Here is an 18,754-nt window from a genome sequence, read left to right as displayed (position 1 = left end):
GCTCCACCACAAAACTGCGGAGGGAAGCGGCGGAGGCGTTTGCCTTACTGCACAGCCTCCACGATTCCGGCAAGAGAGGTGTAGAAATCAAGAACGTTGCCAACATCTCGCTGCTCTCAAATCTGCGACGAAACAAATTATCATAAATTCGAAAACCTTAGATGTGTTAGAGTTTTGATTTTGATTTATTTATGATATTTTGTTGAAAATGAATGAGTGAGTGGAAAATCAGACGGAAAGAAGAGTGAGAACTTACGGTGAAGCTTCGTTAGCCGCCATGGAATAGAATGAAGAAAAAAGAAATAGTTGAAATTTTCTTCTTTAATTTGTTTCTTAAATTGGAGTCTTGTCTCTTTCTTGTTGAGAGGAAGAAAGAGTAAGCTTTCAAGTTTGAACGGATGAATAACTTGAATTGAATTTTCTTACCCTTTGAATTATGCATATATATTTATATATGCGTCTTCTTTTTCTTTTCATTTTTTTTAAGACACGAGCAACTTTTTTTTTTTTTGTGATAATAATAATTTTATTTTTATTAATCAGACCCAGCGCGTAGCGTAAACGATAGTCGCTCAAATTTTTCTTTAATCAATTAAATTTTATTCTTTTCTCATTTGACTGTCAATATCCTCCTTAATCAACTAATTTGATGATTCAATAAAGTTAATAGAGGATATCTGATTAGTTATAATAAATCTATGTAATATTAATTTACACGTGGCTTTTCTCTTTTTTAACCATAGAATAACCAATATGGCTCTGCCCACTTCAAATAGTCAACTTGGTTTTGCTTGCAAATTTTGAAAATCCATCACACAAGGTCACATCAAGCAGCAAAATTGGCCGGAACATGAAAACATTGGAAGACATTTACTTAAAAATATGGTTTTCATGTATTTTGTTTGCAGCATATGTATATGTATGTTGCTCCACATCTTCACAATCTTTTGGGTTATGAAAATGGGATCTTTGTTCATCTTAAGTACTGAGTTTGTTGTCTATGGTTCAAATACAAAGACACAATATTAATTTTTTTATAAATATTTTTAAGGTACAGCAAATGATAGATAATAGATTTGTAGTGCTATATTATTTTTATTATGTGATGTTTCTACCTCTAATTTTGATTTTAAAAAATATTTGTTGGTCCTTATTGTTTTTCTAATTTGCTTGTTTGAGTTAATTTGAAGTCCTAATTTGGATATAATATGCATAAAATGGACATAATATTCAACATAAACTTCAACTATTTCATCATTACATAAAGTATAAAGTTTGAGTGCAAAATTGTCTTCAAATAGTCATTCTAAGTACATGTGTCTCCAAATACTTTTGGAGCGCTCTACACATTGTGGCTCGTACGTGGCTTAGGAATATTGTATGAAACTCGGTCAAAATGATTGCATTCACAATCAATGTCAAAACCCTACACAAAATTATCAAAACACAACCGTGAACAATGTAAACAGTACGGTAACTGGAGATACAACCCACAAAATTCAAAATTAAATATTGTTTTTGTGTTTTAGAAAATTATTTAAAAATTGTAATTTATGTCAGAAGATATTATTAGGTTGAGTCACGAACTAAATTGCTCTATTTAAGACGTTTCACGGCACTGTCTAAATTGTGTAACACAGACTATCAACTACGAAATTTCTAGGATAAAACAACTCAGATTCAGTGTATCGGTTTCTAGGATAAAACAACTCAGATCCAGTGTATCGGAGTTCCACTTTACCGTAGAAAACCGTTCTAGGATTACATCTTCAATATGGCAGTTAAAGTCAATCTCAATATGACGACGCAATATTATACTATGATCACTCATAACTACGGCACAATATCAGCTCTAAAAATCGATAGGACTACGGTATCAAACCGCTCTAAAAATCAAAGGGATTACGGCATAATAACCGTTCAAAAAAAAAATGAAGGGACTACCGCTCTAAAAAACAAAGGGACTATGGCATAACAACCACTCTAAAATAAAACAAAGGAACAACAACACACAACCGCTTTAAAATATCGAAGAGACAAAAAGAAAAGGGAGAAGTTCCAATGTGGGACTTCAACAAATTTTTAAATTCACACAATAACATATTTTATGTTCCAACTGAACAATGTGTTTGTAAACAGAATGGCAAGTGGAGATACAACCCACAAAATTCAAAACTAAAACTAATTTGTATATTATTTAAAATTAAACTCATGACATTATATATATTATTTAATTTTTTTAATTTTATCAAAAAACTAACTTGTATTACATAGTTATTAAAGTGACATCATCGAAATATGTAAATGCTAAAGTAAATATATAGCTTTATGCTAACACATAGAAAAGTCAAATATAATTCTTAATAGTCGGTTAAGTGGGTGAATCAATGTTTGATATTATAATCATTTATGATTAATTATATATGTCCATATAATTTCAATCATTCATGTTATTATAATAGTTAATGATGTTCACTTTATTTTCTAAAGTGAATTGTCTTCTTTGGAGAAACCAAATTCATTTGTCTAACATTTCTTGTAAAAACAAAGTTGTATCAAATTTTTTGTTTGTTTTTCTTTTGTTTTCCACGCATTAAAGAGAGAGTGATTTACAGTCATTTTTGGTCTTGAAATCGCCCTTCTGCATCGTTTTTTTTCTTTATCTTTTTATTTAAATAAATAGTCCTCACATATATTTGGTTTTTCCCCTGCATTTTTCGTGAGTTCATTGTCTGCGTGTGACATTGTTTTATTTGTCAGCTTGGTACACCGTTTTTTTTTTTATTTTCCATTTTGTGCTATGTTTGTAGTTTTTATTGGCAAATCAGTTCGATCAACTACAAATATTGTCACTAACTTGGTTGTCAATGCTACAAATTCAAAATCTTGAGTATTATAGTTACTTTAATTATGTCAAAACATTTATAATTATTTTGTCGTTATATACTATAAATTTGAATGTTGTGAATTTGTTTACATATTCTATGTTGACTTCGATGTACTCTTGAGAATAAAAAATAAACAAACAATGGAATGATATTATGAATTAAATAAGTTTGTAGTCCTAAGAAAATTTTAATGTTTTACCTTTAATCTCTATATTTTTTTTTCAACTTTAAATCTTAAAAATTTTCCATCTTTGTTTTCTGAATGATATTTTAGTAGGATGTTTAGAACATTATAAGAACCTCTCTCATAAAAATTTATAATTTTTAATAAGAGATTAATTAAATATCAGTTTTTAAACACCATAAGTTTAAAAATTATTATTTAATTAATGACCTCTTTTAAAAAAAAAATCTATTTTTTTTAAGAGAAATGTTTATAATATTGAACATAATTACAAAAAAATCATTCAAAAATTCAAATGATGTACATGAGTAGAAAATTTTTAGAACTAAAAGTGAAATAATTTTTTAAAGAGATTACAAACAAAACTTTTAAATTTTATATAGACTAAAACTTACTTAACATCCAACCAATTACTAGAAGAAAAACATAATTATAACTCATAGAAAAACATCAATATATATCAATGAATTTATTTTTTATGATTATTTTTTAAAATAATTTTATAAATATAATCTTCATAGTAAAGTGTGAGACATTAAATACATTCACTAATATTTAAAAGACAAACATTAAATAAAAATAAAAATATTATTTAAACAACAAATACATCTTAAAAGTTATAATTTTTTTTATAAATGAGAACAGAAAAATCTTATTTCTTATAATTGGGACCGGAGATAATATTAATAAATCAAATCAACAAAAATCTTAGAGAAATTATGAAATGTATTATCAGTATAAACTAAAGTAAAAATCTTATACTAAGATTCAATGAGAATAATATATTATGCCATATCATCAAGTTTTTGTAAAAATATTTTAAAATAAATGATATGTTTTTGTAAAAGTATTTTAAAATAAATGGTATAACATAGTAAAATGACATTTAAAGTGTAAAATTATTTTATGTGTATAGATGTTAAATTAAAAATCTAAAGGTAACAAGGTTTTCAAAATATGGATTTAATTGAAATGATAATATAGCGTAGTAATACTACACTACGGTGTGCCCAATTAATGATTCAATTATTATCCAAATATGAAGGGAAAAGGTGGACTTCTAATACCGCGTGAAATTGAGTGAGAATTGAGACAGAGTGAAAGCGTGACTCTGTGCTTGTCTTCACTCTTGACTCTAAAACGCGTTTGCGTTTCACTTGGTTTCTTTACTTTTTTTGCGTCATCTGAAAATTGAAAACAACTAACCATTATATAAAGTATAAAATTAGTTTCTAAGATAAGAGTGTTATTTATTATATAAACAGTGATTGACTTTATTATATATGCTCTGATATCACTCTTTATAACATTTTTATATTTTATATATTTTATTATAACATTTTAAAAAAATTATCTATCATCATGCTATTCTATTACTTGCTCATTGTTGTTGTATTTTAGGTTTGATTGACTTGGATAAACATCCTTGATCCTGTCCATACATTCCGCGTTAAACTCTTACTGATATATAGTTTTATTAAAGAATATTATTTTTAGTAATTATATATTGGAGAAAAATATTATATAACCAACGAGGTAGGTATAACTATAAGGGAAGAGTCTAAATAGTTAGTCTCTTGGAACCTTAAAAAGTGTTTATATTAAATATTTGACGGTACCTCATATAAGAATTTATTATGATGTTTTAAATAATATATAATATTTTTGAAATATCAACGTAGTTAAAATGTCACTTACATAGTTAAATAATAAATAATAATAATTACAATAAGTAAAAATAAATAAAAATATGTGGATGTTTGGTGTTTTACTTTGCCTTTTAAAGATTCAATCTTCACCCTGAATACAATATATGCAAAATTAATTAAAAATAAAAACGCAATCTTATTTTATGGACACAAAAAGTTCCTCAATAATAAATTTTGAGCCTATAAATAAAAAAATAAAAATAAAAAATTCAGAAATAAAAACATAGAAAAGGAGGGATTTTTTCTACATAAATAAAAAAAAAAACATAGGATTTTTCTAAAACAAAAATGGAACAATAAAAAGAAAAGAAACAACGTAAAAAAAAGTAAAAAAATCAAAAAATTCACCATCTTCATTTATCAAATTAAATTAAATGTTAATGATAAACAAATTCAAACTCAATTTAATAACGCAACCAACAAAAATTAAATAAAAAATTGAATACAAATGAGAGAAGATAACTACTACTACTGTCATCTCCGATCCACCGCATGCAACTCCATCAATCTGCATACGACACCCTCCGTCTTCTCTCTTCTCTCCTTCACTTTCTCTTATTTCAACATCTTTCTTTCACCTCTTTTGAACGTACAAGGATGTCTGTTTACACTTTCCCATTTCTTAGTAATAACAAAATTATAATTTTAATAGTATTGGGTTTCGGTTCTCTTTTTTTAAATTCATTTTTACCATTTTTTTTTTGTCAATTCTTTCAAATTGATTCAAGTTGGGCTCTCGTCCCATTTATTTTTCTTTACATTTTTGTTATTTTGTGATAAAACTATAATTTCACTCTTTGTTCAAAATATAGATCCCACTCTCAAATAAAAATTTATTAAATCTTCTAAAAATATAATCAAATATTAATAAATTAAGTAAATTTGACTCTTTTCTTTTTAATCTTTTAAGTTGTAAGAACACAAATTAGAAATTAGTAGTTCTAAAATTCAATTTCACAAATAAATTGATAAAAAAAAAACATTTTTTAAATAAGTTAAATAGAAGTGATATTTTTTGAATATTTGAATTTTTATGACACAAGTTGTGTTCTAAAATTCATTTTTTTTTAACAATTACTTGTAACAATCAAACTAACTCAACACCATTATTTTCTTTTATCAAAACAACGCCATTTTTCTTACCAAACTTCTTATGGCAACAATTTTTTTTTTAAATCAATCAACACATCTCCAGTTTTTATTCAAAGATTACGTAGTTTTGATTTATCAATTACACTTAGAGATACGTAGAAATACAAGACCACTTGTGTTAAGTACGATAATAATTTTTTTTTCTCTATAATGTAAGCATACTTTTATTTTAACATCACATTTATATAAAAAAAATTATATTTGCATTTATTAATAAGGAGAAAATACATATTTTTTTTAAGTTATATAAAATTTTCACAATTAATTAGAGGTAATTATTTTTCAACGGATGTTGTAAAATATTAATATCTTCTCTACACATAATCGACTCATGAACTCGAAACTTGGTTTCAAATATCATTATTTTTTTTATGATTCTAAAGTTTTTTCTATTTTAAATAAACTTTGATGAAAACTCAATTGTTTTCGAGTAAACTCTCAAAATTTGAGGCCACCACAATTAGTCACCGTCAAATGACATAATTATCGTACTCCAACAACCATCAACCACTACTATATACTACCCACCTCCGACTGACCACCTCCATCATCACCGACCATCCACATCCGACCATTGCTAACACCACCAACCATCCATCTCTAACAACCACCACCACGATCTTTGACTATCGACCATCATCTCCTACCTCAACCACCTAACTCCGACTACTTATGTCATCACCACCCACCCCCTCCAATCATCACCTCTGATCACCACTAGCACGACCAACCACCGCCGCCACCAATCACATACTACCACCACTGTAGTCATTGTCGTTACGTTCCGACCACCACCTTCAATTATCAATTGTCTCTTTTGACCGCTACAGTCTTCGACGACATACCACTACAAAATAGTAATCTTCTAGTTCCACAAACCACTTCCAATCATTATTATTAAAGTTATTATAATTAAATAAATTATAATTTTATAATATTAAAATTATTTTAAAATAATTAAAATTAAATATTTTATTTTGATTTAAATAAATTTTTAATCCTTATAAAAAAATTCATCAACTTTTAGTTCTAAAAATTTTTCGTTTTTGTTTTAGTCCTGATTTTAAACTAACTATTGTGTATCATTTGAATTTTTGAATGATTTTTTGTACCAATGTTGAGTACATGTTTAACAACTTGTTTGGAAAAAATTAATTTTAAGGAATTTTTTTTATAATGTGCTAAATATTACTAAAAAAAATTAAAAAATTCAAAGAATACAAAATTTGAGACAGAAAATAAAAACATTTTAAAGGACTAAAAGTTGATTTTTTTTAATAGGATTAAAAACAAAATAATAAAATAGGTATAGACTAAAATTTATTTAACTATTTTATTTTTTAATTTTAATTATTTTTTATATATCAATATATTTGTTATATTTGACAGATTTATAATGTGATGGAATAAAAAAATAATTTAATTGAAATAAAATAAAAATTAATTAAGAATTAAAATTTAAAACTAAAAATTAATTTTAGTTTTTAACAATTTAAAAACAGAAAAACTACCCAAACGGGAAGTAATTTTTTGTGAAAAAAAGACAAAAAGAGAAGAACCTCAGTGCACTGGTTCGATAACCGCCTGTCCTGGAATAATGAAACCTGTTTACTTCTCTCACCTACCCGCAACAACCTCTATTCAATCTTCCTCAACTCTCTTTCTCACTCAAAATTAATATGCATGCGTTATTTTGTCGTTATGCATTGATGTTATTCTAGTACTCCTAGAGGCTAGAAGTATCGTAGTACTATGTAATATACATGCTCATTACTCTCTAAACAAACTCACACCTACTCACTCTCTATTCAAATTATACCTTACATCCTAAAAATATCTTAAAAGTGCTTTTTTAAAAACATCGTAAAAGTAGGTCATCTTTTAATGTTTGTTTTATATTAGTTTATTATGTCTTTATATCTTGGCTTGTTATAATTATTTTGTTGGTAGTTTTGTTACAAAGTTATTATTATAAATAGATTCGTTGTATTTATTTTTCAATTAATAAATGATGTATATTCAGTAATTTAATATAGTATTAGAAGTTTTTTTTTTTCTTTCTCTATTCTACTTTTAAACGTTTCTTCATCTTTTTATGTCTAAAATTCAAAAAACGACGATTTCATTCATCTTATTTCTCGTCTCGTTTTTGCCTTTCTTTTCCTCTCATTTCCTTCTCCCAACTCTTCAATGGCAGGTTCTGATGACGATTCATCCTCAACCACCTCTTCAATTGTTTCTCACGATGAATTGCGAAATCTTACATCGCAGTATTACCTTTATCGTGGCGAAAATTTGGGCACATTGCTTATAAATCAAACTTTACAAGAGCCAGATTATTACAACTGGAGTCGTTTGATGAAATGTGCATTAATCTCCAAGAACAAAGCGAAATTCATCAACGGCAAGTTATCGATGTCAACTGAGAGCGATCTGTTATTTGATGCTTGAGAGTGCTGCAATATGATAGTAATTTCTTGGATTACACGTACTTTTTTTTCTTCTATTGCTCAAAGTACTATACACATTGAGAATTCAAAAGGTTTATGGGATCATCTAAAGAATCGATTTTTTAAAGGAGATCATTTTCGTTTTTTCCGATCTTCTTCAAGATTTACACTATATTTAAATAGAGTGATAAATAGGTCTCTGATTTCTTTACTGCATGGAGTATTCTTTAGTAGAAGTTAGAGGTTTTATGACCCATCGCTGATTGTTCTTTCTCTAATTCTTTTGAGTGAAGTTTACATAAATTAGTCTTAGGTTATCGTTCCTCTAAAGCCTTAACCTGTTTTTTAAAGGGCCTCAATGACAATTTTAATACGGTAGAAACCCAGATTTTGATGATGGATCATCTACTTGATATCACCGCAACATTTTCTTTAATTTTACAGCAAGAACGACAAATTATCGGTCCTTCTATTGATGCCAAGGTTCTAATGAACTCTTCCATCAATGGTACTTCTAATGCTAATCCTAAAAATGGTTCACATCGTGGTAAGGGTCGTGGCAGATCTGGTCGGGGCAGAGGTAGGTCCTCAACGGCAATGTACTTTTTGCAACAGGCTAGGACACATTATTGATCATTGCTATTTTAAACATGGTTTTCCACCTGAATATTCTCTTGGATACAAGAACACCAAATCTATTAATTTCTTCAATTACTGACGATGATTCTAGGACTGCTCCTAACGATCATAGTCCTCCTAAATCCATTCCATCTGATGCTACAATTGAAAGGCACAAGACTAGACTCGTTGTCAAAGGTTTCACTCAATTAGATGGTGTTGATTTTCTAGACACCTTTTCTCATGTGGTTAAATTAGCTACTGCTAGATTACTTCTTGCTTTCGCTGTCACTAATAATTGGTTTTTAAAACAGTTAGATGTTAGTAACGATTTTCTTCACGGTGACCTTCATGAGGAAGTTTATATGAAACTTCTTCCTGGTTATCTAAGTCATAATAGTAATAAGGTTTGTCATTTTAAAAAAAAATTGTATGGTTTAAAACAAGCGAGTAGAGAATGGTTTGCCAAACTGTCTTTTGCTTTGATATCATTTGATTTTCAACATTCAAAACATGATCATTCCTTATTCATTCTCAAGAAATTAAATTCTTTTACTGATTTGTTGGTTTACGTAGATGATATTATTATTGCAGGTAATTATGAATTGAAGATCAATATGATTAAAACTTTTTAAAAAATTTCTTTTCAGATTAGAGACCTTGAGGACTTAAAGTTCTTTCTTGGATTGGAGATCTCTCGTTCAAGGGAGGGTATTCACATATGTCTATGGGTGTACATGGGCGCGAGTCGACCCGCCAACCCGATCATCCAACCCAACCCAACCCAATTTTTACCCGTACCCGATCACTTTTGGGTCTAACCCAACTCAACCCGCTTATATTTGGTTCGGATAATAGGTTCAACAATTTGAACACGTTGACCCGTAGACGCGACCCGGTAACTAGTTATAATTTTTCTTTTAAAATTTTGTTGGGTAGTCTAGTAGGTTTCATTACTCTTTCTGCAGATTTTCAATAGTATTCATATACTTTTTTCTTTGTTCCATATATGTGTCCACCTTCTTCTTATGTTCCATATGTTCGTCCACCTTCTTCTTGTGTTCCATATGTTCGTCCACCTTCTTTTTATGTCCAGACTTCCTGAAGTTGCGCCGCTGCCCATTCTTGATTGGGTCGATTTGATTCAGGTTAAATGAAAAAATACGGGTTTAGAACTTAACTCAACCCAAAAATAATCGATCAGGTCAGATATCGGGTTTTGTTAAAACCGGCCCAACCCAACCCACGTACACCCCTACTACATATGTCAACGTAAATATGCTCTCAATATCTTGTTAGACGTTGGATTATTAGGCGCTAAACCTTGCAATACACCTATGATCAAGGACTGCAAATTTTTGTACAACTCAAAGGCACAACCTCATGATCCAACCTCTTTTAGAAGAATTATTGGACGTCTTCTCTACTTGACCAACACCCGACTTGATATCACTTTCACAGTGCAACAACTTAGTCAATTTATGCAATCACCAACTGAAGATCCTTACATGACAACGATGAGAATCCTCAAATACATAAAAGCTGCACCAGTCCAAAGATTGTTTTACTCATCAGCCTCCAGCTTCAACTACGAGCGTTTAGCGATTCTGATTGGGCAACCTGCCCATAAACGAGAAGGTCTGTAACTAGATTTTGTATATTTCTTGGATCATCATTGATTTAGTGGAGGTCCAAGAAACCAAAAACTATATCTTGTTCATCTTCAGAAGCAAAGTATATAGCATTAACGTCAACAACTTGTGAAATTCAATGGATAACATTTCTTTTGCAAGAATTAATCATGGATTTTTCCATCCCTGCAACTCTTTATTGCGATAATCAACCAGCCAAGAACATTGCATCAAACCTAACATTCCATGAGAGAACTAAACATATAGAAATTGATTGTCACATTGTTCGGGACAAACTACAAACTTGATTGTTCAAACTCTTGTCCATCTCTTCATCAAATATGCTGGCAAATTTCTTTACTAAATCACTTGAACGTACATCATTCAATTAAATTATTAACAAGCTGAGAATTCTTAACATACACTCTTCATCTTGAGGGGATGTTAGTTTTATATTAATTAGTTTATTATGCGTTTATTTTTTGGATTGTTATAACTATTTTATTAACCTTGTTACAAACTTACTATTATAAATAAACTTATTATATTTATTTCTCAATGTATATTTAGTAATTTATTAACAAACGCAATATTACACATTTTACTTGTAGTAGATTTTTTAGTATGCTAGGGTCAAAGATGGTTTTATCTTTTTATTAGTTTTTATAAATTGTATAAATAACATCTTATTTGGATAAGAGCCAATATAGTTTAAGATGTGATTATTTCTTAGCAATACTCAACATATATATGAAATTAGTAAAAAAAAATTAACTAATATAGTTTTTTTTATTGAATTTTACAGATATGCAATTTATATGTCATGAAAATTTTAAAATATTTTTAATAGAGTGATGTAGTTTAATTAGTGACTCTCCAATATTACCGTTGATTGATTGCACGACTAAATTGACACGTTCGATTTTTAAAAGACGATTTAAAACATTTTTTTTACTCAACACATTTTAAAACATAAACTAAAATCATAATAATAATACTAACAACTCATTGTTTAATATATATATTTTTTAATTATATTTTGTTGAGAATTATGTAATTTTTAATAAATTAAATATTAAAAAATATATTTTAAAAAATGTGTTAACATTGATCATTCAGTAATCTAAAGTCATAAAATAGTTTGAAAAACTTAAAATAACAATGAAGTTATGAGTTGAAATTTTATCTCTAATAAAAATTAAACGATTACTATTAATATTCACTATTAAAAACAAAATCAGTTGAGTTCCTTGTCAAACATGTAACCTGACTATGGGGACTGGACGAAAGTGACAAAATTACATGGAATAAAAAATTGTTAATATCAAGATCACATTTTATTTTTTGTTTAAATAAGTATTAATCTTATAAATATATTATATTTTATTTTTAATTATTTTAAAAAAGTTCTTCAAATAATAGTCTACTAAATATTTTTTATCAATTATTTTGGTTATTAGTTTGAAGTCAATTTATGTGTATTATTCAGATTTTTGATATGTTTAGAACACTATGAAAATATCTACTACAAAAATTTAAATTTTATTAATAAAAAAGATAAATTAAATATAAATTTTAAACATTAATTTTTTAAAAAAATTATATTCAATTCGTCTCTTATTAAAAAAAATTAAATTTTTATAAAGCAAATTAAATAACTATTATTAAAAAAAATTAAAAAAACTTAGAACGAAATTTAATATATTTATCATAGTAAAAAACTTATATACAGTTAAATAATACATTAATGGTATAGGAAAAAGCAGGGTTTTAATTAATAGAGTTTCTTGAATGATCTAATTGAATTTCACCTACTCATTTCCCTGCTTAGACTTTTATGAACTAACAAAGAAAGTTTAGTTGTACTATTGTATTTTGTTTTCTTTATTGTCTTGTTGATGTTCCACTTTAATATAAAAGAAGTACGTTGAGTTCATCCGTCAACTTTTCACACAAAGAAAAGAAATCATGGATGATCAATTGATGATGAGTGAATTCTGTGATCCACCTCCTCGTGTTCTTCTCATATCTGCTGGTGCCAGCCACACTGTAGCACTTCTCAGTATGCACTATACTTTTTGCTCCTTTGCTTTGATTTTTTATTTTTAAATAATAATAGAAATATTAGTATACTAGTTGTTAGTATGTTAATGTTTTTTCCATGGAAAAATCCATGTCTCACATTGAAAATAAATACAACTTTAAAAGAGTTTATAAAGAATGACACTCCTCTCACCTTACGTGCTAGTTTTGTAAAGAAGAGTTAGACCTAATATTTGTAGCTTCTCTGTGGTACCTACCAGTGTCCCTTTATATATTTTTTGGTTTTGTTTATGTTATGTTGTGTTGTCTACCTGCATTTGCATGATCCAGGTTTTGATATTTGTCACTTGTCATTGTCTTTGAATTGAACTCCTGGAAATCAACCAATTATTGACACTGCATTTTGAGTTTTGCATCTTGGTCTCCATCATCACAGACACAGAAATTTGGTTTTCTAATATTTCTTTGTAAGAAGTACTTGTTTAATGAATTCAAAACTTACTAGTTTATTTAGATTTTAAATCATGCTCGCAATTGTTTTGTGGTTCTTTTGTATTGCAAATAATTGCAGTTAAATGTGGTCTCAGTGATGGGACGATCGTGTTGCAGGCACAAAGAAACAAAAAATCTTGACGTCATAGTCGAGATTACGATCGCATACCTTATTTTCAAGCCCCTAGTTTCTTATACTTCAATTATTTTCTTTGCCTTCAAAGGTGGCATCCATTTCCAGAGCTACTGTTATTAATTTTATTTGTTAGTCTTCTTTGTTAAGTCTCCGGCTTTCACACTTTACTTTAATGAAGCAAGATCTTGATTGTGATATTTTACTTTGTTTCAATTTTGATTGTTTAACAGCTGGAAATGTTGTTTGCTCTTGGGGGCGAGGAGAAGATGGACAATTAGGCCATGGTGATACTAACGATCGACTATTACCCACAAAACTGAGCGCATTCGATGGCCAAAACATTGTGTCTGTTACTTGTGGAGCTGATTATACAGTGGTGCGTTCTGAGTCCGGCTGCAATGTATATAGTTGTGGATGGTATGCTCTTTACCTTAACTACATTTGGCCGGTGTTTTTTTTCCTCATAATCAGAATCTCATTTGACACTGTGTCTAAGGGGATTTTGAACTCTGTCCCTTAAGGTTGCATAGTTAAGCTCTTACCACTCAATTGACACCTGATACATGATACAATGATATCTTTAAGTTTTCAAGCAGACCATATTATGCTTTTCCAGGGGTGATTTTGGAAGGTTAGGTCATGGTGATCATAGTGATCTGCTCATTCCTCATCCCATCAGAGCATTACAAGGTTTAAGGATAAAGCAACTTGCTTGTGGGGACAGTCATTGTTTGGCAGTTACAATGGAAAGCAAGGTGCTCAGGTTTGTAGTTCTTTGTTGCTCATATTTTTAATCTGTCTTTAATTTGTTTGTTTCTATTTTTTTTTTCTGTTGACTTACATTATTGTATTATTTTGCTGTGATGGTTAAAGTTGGGGGAGGAATCAAAATGGTGAACTTGGAATTGGTACCACTAAGGACTCTCCAGTGCCACAAAAATTATTCACATTTGAGGTACTTTTTTATGAGCTGAATGTATGTTATATATAATGATCATTACCATGTTGCTCATGAATTTTTCAACTGTTAAAGGGAATACACATCAACATGGTTGCTGCTGGTGCTGAGCATAGCGTGGCGATTACTGAAGATGGGGATTTATACGGATGGGGTTGGGGACAATATGGAAATTTAGGATTAGGGGACACAAATAATCGCTCGATCCCCGAGAAAGTGACTGTTGATCATGTATGTTATTGTCCTCAAACTTATATCTATTATAATTCAGAAAAACCGATTTTGACAATAAATATCGTTCGATTTCCGAGAAAGCTAGCATGCTTTTAACTTTGTCTGAACAACAATCCCGATTCCAAACAAAATAGGTACGAGAAATGCAAACATAGAAAGAAGCGCTTCAAGTTTTTAACTTATGATATCATAAATGGCCATTTTGCAGGGCGAGAAGATAGTCATGGTTTCTTGTGGCTGGAGGCATACCATATCTGTTTCTTCTTCCGGTGGATTATACACACATGGATGGGGTAAATATGGTCAACTTGGACATGGAAATTTTGAGGATCATCTTGTACCTTGCAAGGTTCAAGCATTGAGTGATAAGTTCATTTCTCAGGTTGTCCTATAAATTCATGCAGAGTTAGTAACAATTTAGTCTCATTTACATGTCTTCTTTAATATGACATATCTAGAAGTTTAAAGGTCCAAATTTTTCGGCTTTACTCTTTTTTAATATGACATATCTTGCCTGAGTCCCATTTTGGAAGTTGGATTTCTTTTTTCTGAAATGAGATAGAGGCATAGAACTACTTCCCTTTGAAGCAATGTTGTCAATACCGGATCGTATCGGCCAGTCTGTTGATTGGTTCAACCACAATTGGTTCAGTCTTTAAGAACTGGATTGAGTCTGTTTGAACCATGGTTTGTTCAACCGATTTATTCAACCATGGTTGAACAAATTGAACCAATAAACTATGACTTGGAAATCTCGCCAGTTCGATATGTAATCTAATTGTGACAACATTGCTTTGATGAGTTTGATAATGAAGGTTGTCTGACAATATAATTTCTGCCGGCTGTTAAATATAAAGAAAGCTTGGTTAAACAAAATCTTGTTACACACTTTTAACACCGGCAAGACATCTACAATTAATGTCCAGTGTGTCACCTCATATCCTCTAACAGAAAAATTTAATAGAGACTAGCGACTATTTTGATGGACTCGCCTCAATTTCAGGCGTTTTTGCTATATTTCAAATTTTAGGAACGAAAATGACGAACTGTTACAATTTTGAGGACTAAATTGGTGATTCAGTCAACTTTATGCGCACTTTTTTCAGGTATCAGGTGGATGGAGGCATAGTATGGCACTCACCTCTACTGGACAACTTTTTGGCTGGGGTTGGAATAAGGTTGGCAGATTCTCCTATTTCCATGATATTGTTTTGTATCATAAAAACATTAAAATACTCATGACTGCACAAGGTTATTTAAAAAAAAACGACTCTACAAGATAAAAACAAATTTTAAAATACACAAAAAGTTACCCAAAGCTAATTCACGTGATCTTGTAACTAGATTGTTTAGCATTTGTTTGGTAAATTGTAACCTTTTAATTTCTCCCTTTCATTTTAGTTCGGACAGATTGGAGTTGGTAACAATTTTGATTGTTCCACTCCCATGCTAGTGAACTTTCCACATAATCAGGTACTTGAAACTTCTAAAACCTTCTTCCCATTTCTCTCTTTTAAAAATATCCGACTATGTATAATCATGACTCATAGTTTTAAATTTCGGACTCGAATGCGGTTGCAGGCATTGCGATGGCAGCCACTACGGTAGCTGCTACGTGAATTGCAATGTCGCCTGCAGCCGCAATAATGCAACCGCATCAGGTGATGTGGTCTGCAATTTAGATCCCTGATTCATGAGTCACGACCACTATTTTTTATTTATGCAAACTTTTGTTTGGGTTGGTAGAAATTAGTTCAGGTCTCATGTGGTTGGAGACACACAGTTGCTGTTACTGAGAGTGCAAATGTATATTCTTGGGGAAGAGGTGCAAATGGACAACTTGGGCATGGAGACACCATAGACAGGTAATTGCCTCTGCATGAAACCATAATTTTATTTTGTTAGTTGCATGAAACCATAGTTGTGTGTTTTGACTTATGAACTTACAAAGACATTCTATGTACACTTTTTAGGCACCTTGGATATTTTCTTTGATTTGGTCACAATTTGCTAGCATTTTTTTTTTATCGACAACATGTTAGTATTTTCTCCTGATATGTTAGTAGTAATTAACTTATTGATTCACTAATTCAAACAATGGTTTTTTGCAACCAAGTTAATTTCTTCATTTTACTGACTTAATCTATAAAATCGATTGGGAATGGAATTTTCGTCATTTTACCAATCATTCACTTAATGTGATCTCTTTGGGATGTTTACAGGAGCGTTCCAATAATTATTGATGCCTTCAATGTTGATGGATGTAGTGAGCAGCACATAGAATCCTCAAAGTATCCATCATCAGGTGCTATGATTAAAATTCATGTGTGATGTGTTCCTTTCTCTGTATCCATTATTGATTGATACCATTTGGTGGTTTAATTTAGAATTCATTTTTCCCCCTTGGACAATTAAGCATTATTTAAAATGTTTCATTTTTCCTTGAACAGGGAAATCATTTGCCTCCCTATCAGTAAGATATGCAGTTGTTCCAAATGAAACTGTAAGTCTCTTGTTTTAGTAATTAGTACACACTAGATATAAACTCAAGATGTGCATGCAGCATAAGTTAGTTTTAAAAATGTATAATAAATCTTTTTTTTGTTTAAATAATGAGCAATTTTATATTTAATTGTAAAAATAACTTAGATGACATGACATCAATAATTTAGATTAAGTATATGTACTCTTTGTGATTATTAAGAATAAATATGTGTACTCTATCTATTTTAAACTACTTGTAGTGCTTAATAACTCTAACAGTGTTTTTGTTTAGTTTTCAAACTTAGACACAAAGGATATATAATGTTACGTGTTATGTTGGCAATGTCATTTGACATGGTCTAAAAACTATATATTCATAAGAAACTAAGCATATATGGTTGTTGACTTGGTACATATTTGATCGTTGCTTAATTTTTACACAAACATATTTTCAACAGTATTTTGTACACTCTTGTAAACATAAATAAGTTGATCGAATCACACAACTTGGAATGATTTGGCAGGCATTGCGATCACAAGGCAGTACTTCAGATAAGGGTTATAGTACTTTTGATGCCAATGTACCTGAAAATGATGTTTCAACTGATAGTAGCCCAACAATTAATGATCAGTTCAAGGAAATGATGTAGCTCTGAATCAGGGAGACCAACAAACTCAAGAAGGAGCTGGGGATAATGAAGATTATTATGTGCATAATAACAATGTATGTAATGTATGAGGTTATATTATATTCTTTCTGAAATCAAATCTAAGTAAAAAGATACATATAAATAAATAAATACATGTATCTTTTTACTTATATTTCATTACAGATAGAGTATAGCGTATCAATTCTTACGATCATTAGTTAGTATGTTTGTTTTTATGTCATCAATGAAAATATGGCTTGTAATATTTTCGGTGTGCAAGATAAATGATAGAATAGAAAGAGTTTATGGGCAAATGACCAAGGGATCTCTGGTGCAGAGGACTTCGATATGGAAGTGATGGAGGGGACCTCAGGTCTCAACCACTAGTGTTGCTTCGGGTTTGTACTAATTGTCCTAAGGATGGTTGTGTTGACAAAATTGCTAGGTAATCCCTCAGCTACTGTGAAGTTTTAGATATCCTGGTATCGTTGTTGGGGATCCTCCACATCCAACTGTGGAGGTTGATCGATCTACTCCTGCTGTTGCGATTGCCTTGAAGACGTAGCATGATTGTCGCCACGCGACGAGCTTATTCAAAAGTGGTCAATCTAATATGAACCTTGAGGCAGTAGATGTATTCAAACGTAGTATGCAACATGTCTGCACACAAATAGACATACATACTCAACTAACAGGTACATTCAAAATAAAAAAGGCACATAATATTGAAGTGTTGATGACAATCATAAATTCAGTTCATGTAGCATGTACAAACTGAGTTTGAGTATGGATATGTGAATCCAGTTCATGTATTAACACATATATTTTCTATTTTCGTTAACTTAGTTCACATAAGCATACAAAAACTTAATTAGCAGACATACCAAACTTAGTTTGAAATACTATTACAAAACAATAACAATACAATCATGTTCCTAAAGCACCGTATATAAATCTAAATCAACACATAAAAACATCTATAAACCCTAAGACTCAACAAGAAATGAAGATGAACTTAAGTTATTTGAAAAAAAAGGCTTAGAAATCCTTCAAAATTCTTGTTGCACGGTAAATTTAAAGTTTATGATGTACATTTTAATGTACCATAAACTTAAAATTAACTGT

The 18,754-nt window shown here is 30.1% G+C and overlaps 2 protein-coding genes across 4 annotated transcripts in view; one reads left to right on the top strand and one right to left on the bottom strand.

Annotated features, from left to right (window-relative positions):
* Window positions 1–468, bottom strand: part of LOC101507520 (lipase-like PAD4) — a 6,128-nt gene extending 5,660 nt beyond the window's left edge. The window contains 2 exon segments of the mRNA XM_012716750.3: window positions 2–122; window positions 257–468. Coding sequence (XP_012572204.1) covers window positions 2–122; window positions 257–279 — 144 coding nt within the window. The 5' untranslated portion in view covers window positions 280–468.
* An 11,982-nt stretch (window positions 469–12,450) lies between these two features.
* Window positions 12,451–18,470, top strand: LOC101507204 (ultraviolet-B receptor UVR8-like). 3 transcript variants are annotated; one of them, XR_012163583.1, is made up of 14 exons: window positions 12,451–12,694; window positions 13,263–13,391; window positions 13,534–13,720; window positions 13,920–14,066; window positions 14,177–14,258; window positions 14,337–14,492; window positions 14,704–14,877; window positions 15,602–15,673; window positions 15,897–15,968; window positions 16,242–16,360; window positions 16,718–16,800; window positions 16,946–16,998; window positions 17,504–17,703; window positions 17,967–18,470. XR_012163583.1 is itself a non-coding variant. In XM_027336204.2 (13 exons), the coding sequence occupies exons 1-13, from the start codon at window positions 12,601–12,603 to the stop codon at window positions 17,627–17,629; spliced, it is 1,494 nt and encodes a 497-aa protein (XP_027192005.1). In that variant the 5' UTR covers window positions 12,451–12,600; the 3' UTR covers window positions 17,630–18,470. The 3 variants fall into 3 exon arrangements, 2 of the variants coding, with proteins under 2 accessions (XP_027192005.1, XP_004503906.1); XM_027336204.2 differs by having other exon boundaries at window positions 17,504–18,470; XM_004503849.4 differs by lacking the exon at window positions 13,263–13,391 and having other exon boundaries at window positions 12,454–12,694; window positions 17,504–18,470.
* Window positions 18,471–18,754: the final 284 nt, after the last annotated feature.

Source organism: Cicer arietinum, chromosome 6 (genome assembly GCF_000331145.2).
Source record: "Cicer arietinum cultivar CDC Frontier isolate Library 1 chromosome 6, Cicar.CDCFrontier_v2.0, whole genome shotgun sequence".
Lineage (NCBI taxonomy): Eukaryota > Viridiplantae > Streptophyta > Magnoliopsida > Fabales > Fabaceae > Cicer > Cicer arietinum.
This window is presented reverse-complemented; position numbering and strand designations above follow the sequence as displayed.